At 38.0% G+C, this 13263-nt stretch overlaps 1 protein-coding gene across 1 annotated transcript in view; it reads left to right on the top strand.

Annotated features, from left to right (window-relative positions):
* Window positions 1-3983: 3983 nt before the first annotated feature.
* LOC104465893 (superkiller viralicidic activity 2-like 2) overlaps window positions 3984-13263 on the top strand; it is a gene marked incomplete at its 5' end in the record, with an annotated part of 10307 nt that continues 1027 nt past the window's right edge. Inside the window, 7 exons of the mRNA XM_010079117.1 lie at window positions 3984-4112; window positions 5254-5364; window positions 5682-5870; window positions 7004-7167; window positions 8526-8631; window positions 8987-9043; window positions 9446-9608. Coding sequence (XP_010077419.1) covers window positions 3984-4112; window positions 5254-5364; window positions 5682-5870; window positions 7004-7167; window positions 8526-8631; window positions 8987-9043; window positions 9446-9608 — 919 coding nt within the window. The remainder of the gene's footprint in view (window positions 4113-5253; window positions 5365-5681; window positions 5871-7003; window positions 7168-8525; window positions 8632-8986; window positions 9044-9445; window positions 9609-13263) is intronic.

Genomic DNA, 13263 nt, shown 5'->3' with positions numbered 1-13263 from the left:
ACCTGTGATCCTTCTCCAGGGTCTGGGCACCTAGTGCTTGCTTGTCTCTGGGACAAGTAGTTCAAAAGTGCACTTGGCACTACAAACATTTTAAACTATTCAGTTCGTTTCTGAGACATCCCCAACAGTGCTACTGTAAGCCTTCACAGGAAAGATACTACGTTATCTACTCTCAGAAAATATATAAAAGCCGTAAGGAAGACTGACATCTGACTCTACGTAGCAGATTATTTTAAACTGGCGAATTGTGTTTTGAGTCCTAAGGGAGTGCATGAGACATGGGATTCCCTGTCCTTTGAGATGTTGCTGTAGAGTTGAGGGTTGGGAAGTTAAAACACAAAGAGAGCAAAACAATAGAAATGGATTTGGGAAAATGTGGAAGAAAATAGAGAGGGCAGATTTGGTTTTCCTTCCAAAAATCCATTTTTATAGTTGGTCTCCACTTAACCCCACAGTTGATGTTTTGGTCTCCCTTTCAGAAGCAGTTTGACAGGCTACTCTGCTGGCTAAATTAAAACATAAGTTTAAAGTGTATTTTTCTGTGATAGCATTTTTGCTGTAATTTTGGCCGGAGAGCATTGGCATCAATTATTAGGTCTAAATGAGAAGTTGTCTTTGTAAAGTTCTGGTGGTGCCTCTACATTGTGGCACCTTTTGGTGCTTCTCTAGTATATATTCATTAAAGAGGAAATGAGAAAAATGTGTGCATGCAGAACTTGTTAAAAGAGATTTTGTTTTGGTTTTTGTCTTCCTTTTGAAAGTCACATTTCTTTCAAGTTGGAAAACTGGATTGTTACTGCTATTGCTTAAACTTTTGCTTCTATTGCTTTTTTCATAGAGCCACATGAGCAGTAAAACAGATTTTCCTCTCTCACCCCAGCCTTCCATGTCAAATTGCCAACTTCCATGTCACTGGAGGCATTTCTTCTATCTCTGTCATATTTTATCCGCATATATATTTGCCTTCCCTATCTGGCCTGCCTCACTGTTGTATAAAGCCTTTAGGTTTGAACGTTAGCTTTGAAATTACGGTCTGTTCTGCAGCAGCTGGCTCTGGCGCTGGCAGCACTTTTTTCATTAAGTCATTCTAGCAGCTGGGTTGGATTTTTCCTTCTGAGTTCTGTGGAAAGAATGACAATAGGTGCTGAAAATTATGGAACAGACTTAAAGCTATGTAACTTTTAAAATCAGCATGGAAAGACTAGTTTCTATGAGCAGAGGCAAAATAAATGACTTAAAGAAGCTGTTATTTACCCGTTTTAATGTGTCTATTCAATGCATATTTGTTCTGGAATACAGATGCATTTCCCCATTACTGTTTAATGTAGTAGTATACTTAGTATTGGAAATATATCACGTTTATGCCATGTCTTTAAACCTTTATCCACTTATAAGCTGTGACAGTTCTTTGGATTTGCTTTTAGAAATTATGTTGGATTTGGTCTAGTTTTTCTTTAGTTGTAAACTTTTCTTCACCGTAGCATAGTTTCTAATGAAGCCCTTTTTCTAGTGAGGAATATATATAATTAAGATTGACATTTAGGGTTACAGTATGTCTGTATTTCACTGTGTAATTCTCTGTTGCAATGTGAAAGCAGAAACATGGGTCATTGTCAGTTATGTTCATTGTTAATTTTATTTAGATGTTTTTTCAGTGTAACTTCACAATGCAGTGTTCCAAAAAATAATGAATGCAAATAGCACTTTATCCTGAATTACAGTATACAGAAGAATTTATTTCAAGCAATGGTGCTTGCTGTATGTTGTAGAGTATAGTAGGCAGCAAAGTAACCACTTGCTTTGGAATTAATGAAAAAACTCAAGTACTTTTGAGTAAAAAATTTTATTTCCTCTAGATTGTGCCATCAGTTTTATTGTTGCCTCTAGTTGTATTGTTGTGCTGTTTATAGTCCATATGGTCATCGGATCCCTGATTCTAGACAACAAATTTTTGCCTGTTAGTTACTGATATTAAAATTTGATATGCTGCAATTTGTTCTTTCTTATTTAGATGGTTATAATCTTTGTATAGTAAACTTAAATTTATGTACTTATCTGTTTATGTTTATTTATAAAGTTTAGTACATAAGCATGATTTTTAGTGCTGTGTCATGGTCACTGAATTTTCAGTAAGTCTGATGTTATTAATCTGGGAATCTCAATTTGGATTTGCGTATATGATCAGCTCTTATCTTGTCTTGTTTCCAGGCACAGGAAGTAATAGATGTTTCAAGGCAAATCTAAAATCCTTGGAATACACCTTATCATGCAGTATTTTGCCAAAGAGGGCAGAATTTTATTCTTGAAGCATGTGAATTGATGCACCATGAATCAAATGATCATTCAAACTTTTATATGACAGAGTTGTCTGTGACTAACAAATTTTTAGAGAGTGTTCTAGTCTCCTTTTATTCTTGCATGTAAAAACATGGCTATTCCTGTTCAAGGGTTTAGTACCTAAAATGTTGTAAAATTAAGCTGAAAGAGGGTAGATTTAGATATTAGGAAGATTTTTTTCACTGTGAGGGCGATGAGGCACTGGAACAGGTTGCCCAGAGAAGCTGTGGATGCCCCATCCCTGGAGGTGTTCAAGGCCAGGCTGGATGAGGCTTTGAGCAACCTGGTCTAGTGGAGGGTGTCCCTGCCCGTGGCAGGGGGGGTGGAACTAGATGATCTTAAAGGTCCCTTCCAACCCTAACCATTGTATTTTGATGAAACCCATTGAAGGAAACAGCACAGATTCAAAAAGCAGTTGTAGAATAAGTCAGATCTGGTCAGCATTGTCTAAAAGCCATTTGTATATATAAACTGACAGAGTACTAACAGCAAATGTTAATGACATTTCTACTTCTGCTTTATTAATAGGTATACAATACAGTTACTGTTAGAAATGTTTTTTCCCTCTCATAATTTTTCTAGACATCTCCAATTCTAGTGTTTCCTGTAGCATGTATGTGGAGTTATGAGTTTAGTCTCTTCTTCATCCAAGTCAGCATTATGCTTTCCATGGCTTTGGCTGGATACTGATTTGGTATATGTGGATATTATTTTAAAATTCTGATTCAGAGAACAGCAGTGGTATGGGTCTTGTACATTGCTGTGAGTGCTTTCTACAGATGTAGGACAGACTTTAGAGAAACAGTTTCTTACCCAGTAAGTAATTGTGTATCTTGAATAAATTACCTGTCTTGTAGAACAGCATAACCTGTTTCTCTGTTTAGTTTTCCATAGCAGTTTCTTGTAGTACTTCTGAGGATCTATTAGAAATGCTACTGGCTTCATCCTGCTTTGCCTGCAGTGAAAGAAAATAGTATGTTATAGATCTGTAATGAAAAATATTGCCCAGAAAACTGAACTGAGTTAACATGGGATTTTGAAAAGACTGTTCTTTCTTTCTCTCTTCTATTTGAAAGCAGAGAAGCTTGCACATAGTGTTTGAAAAGGTGATGTCTGCCTTTTAGTGTTAGCCGTATAACTTAGTTCTATTCAAAGTCATAACAATATTTGCTTATAGTAGGAGTGATCTTTATTGTGGGGAAAAAACTTGAACTTGCAAACCTGCAAGTGAAAGAGAGCACCCACATTTTGTTTCTTTAAAAAAAAAAAAAAAAGTCAAAGTTCAGTATTGCTAGCATGATGCAAATATTTTAGCATTACAGTTACAAAAGATGTTGGCTTACTTGGAAAGAGCTATGTCCAGAAGAAGAGGCAGAAGAACCTAAAGCTTCAATTAGACTTTAGGCTACACTGAAGAATGAGGATGGGGAAGGGATAATTTTTTTCAAGTGTGCTTTTCTATGTGAGGCATCTTTCAATCAGTACTGATGCAGTAGATTTTAGAATATGCTGCATCACTGAGCTCATATTCTGTGAAGAGCAGTAGCTCATTTCGTACCTTCAATACTGAATAATGTTTTTCCTTACATTCTTGCTGGTATTTGAAAATAACTGTTATGGACTTGTTTTTTCTGTGCCCTCAACAGCCAAATTCTGGTGAATTGGACCCATTGTATGTAGTCGAAGTGCTACTGCACTGCAGCAAAGAGAGTTTGAAAAATTCTGCTACTGAGGCTGCAAAGCCAGCCAGACCTGATGAGAAAGGAGAGATGCAGGTTTGTTGCTCATGTTTTATGCTCAATAGTTTCTTATAAACATTCTCAAAGATTCTAGTTCTAAAGCATTTGCAGACTGTTGCAAAAGAGGGATTGATGTTTGAAGGAGGAGAAAGGTGCTGTACAGCTAACTCTGCTTTCTAAACAATTGCTCATTTTACTGAAGACAAAAATTTCAAGTGTGAGCAAAATACTTTTGTGAATTTGTTACCACATAAGAAGTGCTTTGAAACTTAGCTACTGTTGTGTGATGTATTTCAAATCAGTAGAGGAAGACAATAGCAGTAATGTAAACAAAATTATGAAAATTACCTACTTGTGTGATAAAATCTGCAGATAAACAAGTGTTTATAAGCCGGTTTTTTCCCTGGATACTTGTGCAGGATTTTGTGGGTAATGTGCATTTGTTCTACTAGATTTGAGAATTTAGTCAGAATTTTTATAATCCTTGAGTAATAAATTTTAGCAATGCTGTTAGGCAGATACTTTTCTTAGCAGTGTCTTCTGTTTCTGGGAACAGAATTATTTTTTAATTTCTTTTTCAGACCCCTTCAGCTTTGTGAGGCTGTCTCATCCTAAAATGAAATTTAAATTTTTAGTGAAAACATTTGCATTATTTAAGATTTTCAATTTGAAATCCTATATCAAGACAAGCAATTATAATTTTCAGATCAGAGACAGTTGTTTAATTTCTCCACTTTTTTTTTCAAAAAAGTTCATTTAAAGCTTGAGATGCAGTATTGATTCTTCGTGGTGTCTTCATAGTTTTGATACTTTTGAATATGTATTTGCTGATTTGATGTTCTCCATTGTTAGCATTCCTAGTTAAGTATATGACAATGGTTTGACTGGTTTAGGTCATAAGAGGTGTTCCAGTAGATAAGACGCAGTGAGGTTTTTTTTTACACTTGTAGGTTCTCTCCAGATTTAACTGAATACTGAACTTTCCTGTTTGGACAAATCTAGTTTTCTTCTTTATTAGTACTTTATCTCATTAGCCACATTTTCCTGCTTCCTGATACTCTGTTACCCACTGCTGTGTCCTTGGATATTCAGTTCCTTTGTAAAATTTTGCTGTGGAACAGTAATAATAAATACATTTTTTTTACTGATTTATCATTTACTGCACTCTCTGTGATAGGTTGTTCCTGTTTTGGTACACCTTCTCTCAGCTATCAGCAGTGTCCGCCTTTACATACCAAAAGACCTGAGGCCTATTGACAACAGGCAAAGTGTGTTAAAATCTATACAAGTAAGTTCCACTAGGCTGTGTAAGCTTTCTACTCTTCTTATTAGTGACATACTCTTGAACCCAGGAGAACTTATTCTAAAGAAATTTGTCTAACTCTTGCGTCACATCTTCAGCCCTAAAAGGGTTTGGAAGCCACAATGTATGTCAATTCTTTCTGCTTGTCAATAGTAATTTTAAACTGATTTTGAAAACTGCTGAAACATCACATAGCAAACTTACACTACTGCCTTCTGTGTCCCTTTGTGCCGGCTGATTGGTGAAAGTATAGTTTATTTTACTGTTACTGATCTTACACTAATTTTTTTTTGTCCTTTTAGGAGGTACAGAAGCGATTTCCTGATGGAGTACCATTACTAGACCCTATTGATGACATGGGCATCAAAGATCAAGGACTGAAAAAAGTAATCCAAAAAGTAGAGGCATTTGAGCATAGGATGTATTCACATCCTCTTCACAATGATCCCAACTTGGAAACTGTATACAAACTTTGTGAAAAAAAAGCACAGGTAAAATACGAAACAAAACCCTGTCTCTATATTTAGCTGAAGAGAGAGACAGTAGTAGTTCCCTTCTTACTTGCTTTTCTTTTTATTTGCAGAGCCCAAATAATACTTTTTAAATTAATAAGCCCAAATAATACGTTTTAAATACGATAAAATTATTGAATCTCACTAACCGATTGGCTGAGTCGGTGGTATGCCCTTGGTTGAAACAGATGGGAAGTACATGTGAAAAGAAAATGTCATCAGAGATTAAAAGGTTACAGAGGTGCCACTGGAGTCTTTTTCACTGAATAGGCATAGCAGAATACAGTGTAGGTAAAGTCTTCTCAGATAATTGAAACTGATCATTTTTTATATGCTTGTGCAGAGCTAAGTTGAATTGATAAGGTTTATTAGCTTGGGGAGCTTACCATACAAATAATTCTGCTGCTGCTTCCTGAGTTGACTCCCAGCCTAGAAGGAATCCACTTAATTTTATTGTATAGAGTCATACCCTACTAGACAGTAACTGGTTGCACACAAAAACAGCTCTTGTGCTTCTGTGCTGCTCCAGAAAACAGGTTCTCCAGGTGTCACTTCACAGAAGTGAGATAGTTGTGGTATTAGCAGCAGCACAAAATTGCATTTGTTAAGACCTGATGGGCCAAGCAGACTTCTGCGTGGCTGTCTGCACTGTACACGCTGCTGTCCGGATGTTGACAGTGGCTGTGATAAACTACAAGACACTGGAGAAGCTCTAATAGCAGGAAATAATGCCTTTGGGTTACATTTGATTGCATAGTTGGCTAGCTGAGACTTGGTGCAAGTCTAGAAGATGAGTGCTCATTTTTCCACCAAAGATTTCGTCTGTGTTTTTTTGGTGTGGGGTGGTTGGTTTGGGTTTTTTTTGCCCTGCTCTGGGTAAATAGCTTAACCTTGCAAACTTGCCAGTTTCCTATGGGCAAATTGAGCTGATAACTTTTTTTTTTTTTAACTTGTTTTAAATCTTCCTCTCAGTAGAGTTAGATCAGTCGGTGTCGACTTAAGCGTCCATATACTGTCTTTCTGAGGCCTTTATGTAAATTAAACAATGTCTTTTAAACAGTTGCATCTGTTAAACCAGCAACATGTAATTTCTCTCCTTCTAACCCCCTCAGATTGCTATGGATATTAAAGCAGCAAAACGAGAACTGAAAAAAGCCAGAACTGTCTTACAAATGGATGAACTCAAATGTCGCAAGCGTGTTTTGAGAAGACTGGGGTTTGCCACATCTTCAGATGTTATTGAGATGAAAGGACGGGTGGCTTGTGAAATCAGCAGGTAATTGGTTTCTGTGCAAAGTTATTACTGTCATGAACACACACTTTTCTGTCCCCGCTGAAATTAGTATGTCATAGTTGATATTTTAAAGTTCTGATACCATTAGCAGAAAGATTCCCCAGAGATGATGTGATCTGTGTTATAAAGGGAATGTACTGATTAAAACAGTAAAGATAGCAACTTCAGGACAAAATACAGTAGATTTTGAAACTAAAACATGGACATGAAAATGCCAAACAATGGCTATTTTCTTGCACAGCTTAGGCAATAGCATGTGTTGTCATTTAATATTGTACATTTCATGAGAGGATAGTCTCAGTTTCTGTGGTTCCACTTCCCAGGACTTTTAATACAGTCACTCACAAACAAGGGTGTAACAGTGATTGTCAGCTATTACCAAGTTGTTAACAAGTTTGAAATACAGCTTAATGGCTTCCATAGGTATCTTGGAACAAATCTGTGGAAGCTATCCAGGTACATATGTATTGAAACATATTGTAAGGATTCCATGGGAACTCATGAGTCACGCTTTAATACTTCAGAATGTAACTCAGGTTTTGGTAGAATTGTGTCTTTTTAAAAGTTACAGTGGCTGCTGCACTCCTTGCCTTACAGATAGTCTGAAAGATGGTACCTATATTTGTTTGATATCTCTTAACGTTTTCTCCTGCAAAATTTGATAATACATGGGGAAGCTAAATCAGAATTTCATCAACATCCTGACTTTCAGGATGTTTGCTGATGAGTTATGCTTTTCTTTCTAAAAAAATCTAAATTTCCGCCCCCCCATCGTGTGCTGATAAACTCCAAAAAGTAGTCTTAACAACATTTTGATGTTTTATCTGAATAGTATGCTTGGATTTGTATCCATATTATGCACTCCCTTTCATAATTCACGATTAAGTCTTTATTCTACAAGTAAATTGAGGCAAGTTTGTTCCTCTTTTCAGCGTCTTGGAAACATCCAGTTGAATCTGCTTTGAGAAGCAGCAGTACAAATTTTAGTCCTTTTCATAAGCTGCCTAACTGTCTGGGTCTTTTCAATCTTTTTGTGTCCTGTCTGGTAAAACCTGACTAAAGCCAACTGTTAATACTAGCTTTAATTGAAACATCAGGAGAGATTCTTTACAGATCAGTAAGAGCTTTTAGTTTCTTTAAAATGCTGTCTCACTATTAATTAGCATCCCTCTTAAAAAGCTAATATATTAGTATTTGGTGTTTGTGTAGGAAAAATTAACAAGCTATTGTTTCCTATCTATATCCAGTTGCTTCACAAAACAGATTACTAGTACTTAATTTAAAATATAAATTTCAGTAAGTCTTTTCTCTAAGCTTCCTTCTCTTTCTCTTTCTTTTAGTGCTGATGAACTGCTCCTGACAGAAATGATGTTCAATGGTCTCTTCAATGACTTATCTGCAGAACAGGCAGCTGCACTACTAAGCTGTTTTGTATTTCAAGAGAACGTGAGTTGCTTCTTCATTTTATGAATTCTAGACATTCTTGTCTACTAATAGTATTATTTTTAATTCAGTTCGAGAAAATGGTTGTAACAGTACAAGCCATTGCACGTTTTTATCCTTTGCTAAGGTGTTTGGCATAAGCTCCCATAGAACTTAGAAAATCAGTGCAGCTTCAGTGCTAGAACAACTTTCCTCATGAGTTACATGCCAAATGTTTTGTAGAATTGCAGTGTTTGATAGCAGGTTTGAGAAGTCATCGGAATAATTTAGGACAGCACTGGCACACGCTGAACTTCTGTTTTTGCATTTATTTTTTTGTATGGTGGCACATGAGATTATTTAATGTTTTCTTTTTCAGTCAAGTGAAATGCCAAAATTGACAGAGCAGTTGGCAGGACCACTTCGGCAAATGCAGGTAATCTGTCCATTAGAAATCTGTCTGAGCTCAGGTTTAATGTTAACATGAGTGAAGGATATGAGTGAAGCGTTGTCAGAGCACAGTGAAAACTTGATTTTGGATCATCAGGGAATTTGGCTGGCACTGACTGCATGCAGTTTTGCCATGTGTAATAATGGGTTATCCTGTTTGCAATAATCTTTGTGCTAATTTAGAAGATGCCTTTAAAAACTTTTACAGGCTTGCTTACTACACTGTAAACCGCTGTAAGTAGTGGTTTACTTTCCAATTCAGAATAATTTCACACTAAAAAGGAAACCTCATCCTGTATGCAGTACCTAATAATATGCAAGCCTTTCTATTGGTTAAATACTTAATCTGTTTAAGCATGTTATAAATTTTAAATATTTTATTTTAAAGGAGTGTGCAAAAAGAATTGCCAAGGTGTCAGCAGAAGCAAAACTGGAAACGGATGAAGAAAATTACTTAAATTCTTTCAGACCCAACCTAATGGATGTTGTGTATACATGGGCAAATGGAGCTAACTTTGCTCACATCTGCAAAATGACTGATGTCTTTGAAGGTATGGTAATCATTTCTTATTTAGGAGATGTGAGGTGGTAATGCCATAACGTGGAATGGTAATTCTGAATAACTTTGTAATAGATCACAAAATTTATTAACTCAGATGTATTCAAGTATCTGCACGGCTGAAACTACGTGGGAAACGTGGGAAAATATATTTTTCTCTACGTGTTAATTTGTAGTTACACTGCTGATAATTTAGAATCTACAGAAGACTTTTAAAAGGGATAACTCCACTTTGCTAGTTAAAGGGAAAAATATCCTTGTCCAAATGCTTGCCATTAAGAAACACATCTCTCTTGCTTGTCCTCATTTACAGTTAAGTGTTTTATTTACTTGGTAAATTGAAGGTTCCTCCTCCTATGACAGAAGTGAGAGGTGGTAAGCGAGTCTCCGTTTTGGATAGTTCATCACAGCAGTACAATGCAGATATTTGAAAAGCTAGATGTAACCTGTCACCTGGGTTGATTTGGTTCCTAAAATTGGAGTACTATAAACTGTCCCTTGAGGAAGGATATTTAGTTTTCATTATTTTAAAAGTAGGATGACTTTAAAGCCTGCATATTTTGTAAAAGACAAACCATCCACCTGGAGCTCAAACCAGAATTAAAAACGCTGATTTCATCTTTTACCACCAGCTATGTTGAAAGTTGTGAGGAAAGGTAGGATGAGTGCAGCAGTCTTACAAGTCTGTGTGTAATGACTGGTATTTGAAAATCCTTTTGAATTTGTTATTGTCAGCATTGTCTTGCCTCTCTCAAATGCTCCTTTCTTGTTTGTACTTACACAGTTGCAAAGGGGAGGCCTTAAAACAAAGGAATTAATGCCCTTCAGTGCACAGACCCAGGAACTTTCTAAAGCAGGTTGCCTATGAGCAACAGGAATACTGGCGGTCTTTTATTCTGCATTCAGCAGATTCCTTCTATTGCGGTGAATGTCTGAGCCCTACAGCTGCTGGAGAGGCACCCTGAGTAAGGGGAACACAAAATGAGAAGCAGTAGCTGGCTTATGTTTTTACATTGGCACTTGGCTGTTAGAATACATAGGGCAGTAACATTTTCCATTTATCATATTTGGGCTAAGGCCAGTTGTTCAGGTTTGTCCTGGTCAGCAGTGCTGGCTCACTCAAAATTAGATCTTACAGGCCTATTTTGAGAAGTTCAACTCTTGTGGCAAGGGTTGACGCATGGTTCTTCTCTTAATAGGCTGGTTTTCTGTGCATTGTCCAAAAGGAAGGAAAGCACTTCAGACATCCACTGTCAAATATGCTTACCTTAAATGCAGTGTGGCGTTGCTGAATCCCAGAGGAGTTTGCCCTGGTTAGCCAAGTTGCTATAGTGATTTCAAATAAATTAAAAACCAGAATACAAAAAACCAAACAACAAAACACAAATCAAAAACCACAGTGCCCTTATTTTGATCTTAAGTACAAAGTTTTGTTTTAGGTATTAGTGCTTTCTGTCTTAATTTCAATAGAGGTTGTTACCATGAGGTGCAGCATGATGACTTTAATTAAACATCTATTTTCCCCTTTGCCTTTTGGGCAATGTGGAATTAGCAATAATGAATTGCTGCTATTACAGGGAGTCCCAGCTTTACTATTCTTCAGTTTTAGTAAAGAGGCAGAAAATTGCCCAGCCATTAGAGTGTGCATTGGAAGCCACCACTTTTTTAAAACCAGTTTTTCATTGTCCCTCCCCCCCAGCTGTGCTTTTCATGTGTGAGAGACTGATGTTAGGTTTTGTGCTGCCATCCAGGTCCGCAGGCACTAGCAGAGCTTTTCTAGACAAAAGTCTTGAGTCATGGTATGCTTCCACTCGCACAAGAGAGATGGTGTTCTGCTACTCTATTATTATTGATGGTCAAGTATATGAAACCCCTTTTGGGTGCAGTTATGAGAAGTGTGAAAGCTTGCAGTTGTGGCAGGTAAATGGCTGCAGCATAAGCCTAAGTGCTCCAAGAGCAAGCGTGGTGCTTGCCACAGATCGGAGTGGTGTTGGTTGACTAATAAAAATGAGTTGTCAATAAGCTGTAATGTGTGTGTTGGGAAGAAACAGCTTTTTAAAGCTGTAGAATGGTAAACTGAGCTAAGTATCCTATTAATCAGTTGCTTGTTGACTGTTTTGTTTTGTGGAAGTAAGTACAGACAACAGTAATTTATTCCAAAAATGCAGGTTTTTTTTTCATGTGCCAAAAAAGTATGTCTGGAGTAACCCCAGCTATGCTGCCTGTAAATGAGTGCTCCCTGGGAGGGTTTTCAGGGTTGGCCTTGTAAATGGAGATGAGCAGGATCTTCGAGAGCTGAGCCGGGGCCTGCCGCAATGCAGCGTGCCCATGCTCAGGGGAGATGCTCATTCACTTGCTTTGGCTTTGTGTCCAACAGACTATGTATGGGTTTACAATAGGTTTTAAGACTGCTGCCCCCTCACAGACTTTCCTTACTGTATAAACTGACACAGCCTACTGGTACCATATGAACATTTTCTAGAAGAGTGTTATTTTACTTTCCTTAATATTTCACTTTCCCAGTGGCTTTGTGGAATGTTCTTTTCACATGGGTATTTTTTCTCCAGATACTATGCTTTGTTCAGAGCTAGTATTTCATTGTATCAGAGAAGGGTCACCTAGTCCAACCCTCCTGCAGTGAGCAGAGACATCTTCAACTAGATCAGGTTGCTCAGAGCCCTGTCCAGCCTGACTGTAAATGTTTCCAGGGGTGGGGCATCTAGGACCTCTCTGGGCAACCTGTTCCAGTGTTTCACCACCCTCATTGTAAACATTTCGTCTTTGTATTGTCTAAATCTGCCCTCTTTTAGTTTAAAACCATTACCCCTTGTCCTGTTGCTACAGGCCCTACTGAAAAGTGTATTCCCATCTTTGTTATGAGCCGCTTGTAAGTACTGGAAGGCTGCAGTAAGGTCTCCCTGGAGCCTTCCCTTCTCCAAGCTGAACAACCCCAACTCTCTCAGCCTGTCTTCGTAAGGGAGATGTTCTGTCCCTCTGATAATTTTTGTGGCCCTCCTCTAGACTCACTCCAGTTGGTCCATGTCCTCTTTATGTTGGGGACCCCAGAGTTGGATGCAGTACTCCAGGTGTGGTCTCAGGAGAGCAGAGCAGAGGGGGAGAATCACCTCCCTCAACCTGCTGCTAATGCTTCTTTGGAGGCCGCCCTGGATACAGCTGGCTGTCTGGGCTGTGAGTGCACACTGCCGGGTCATGTCCAGTACCCTCCAGTCCTTTTCTGCAGGGCTGCTCTCAATCCCTTCATGCCATATTTACCCTATGACAGTTATTTGGCACACAGTAGTTTTGACTGTAGCTGTGAGACGATTTTGGAGGAAATGACCAAACAGCATGTTTGCATGCTGCTAGAACATAAGCATTAGGGTCAGTTTGTTAAAATTACTTCTCAGTTTGGCCCAAGTCACTGTAAGTTAGGAGAGGAGATGAATGCATAACCACAGTGGGTATGAGATTGCAGTGCAGGAGCTATGTCAGGACTGAGCTTGTATGCATCACTGCAAGCATGCAGTGAGTGGCAAAGGAGTAGTAAGGTAGGGTAGACCACTTACTGTCTCCCTGGCTCTTCCAACTAAAGAACTAAGGGCTACCAAAAAATAAAAAAATAAACATCCCCCTCTCCTCCCTCCCCC

Source organism: Pterocles gutturalis, unplaced genomic scaffold, assembly GCF_000699245.1.
Source record: "Pterocles gutturalis isolate BGI_N339 unplaced genomic scaffold, ASM69924v1 scaffold35698, whole genome shotgun sequence".
Taxonomy (NCBI): Eukaryota; Metazoa; Chordata; class Aves; order Pterocliformes; family Pteroclidae; genus Pterocles; species Pterocles gutturalis.
The sequence above is the reverse complement of the archived record's forward strand: the minus strand, read 5'-3'. Positions and strand labels throughout refer to the sequence as shown.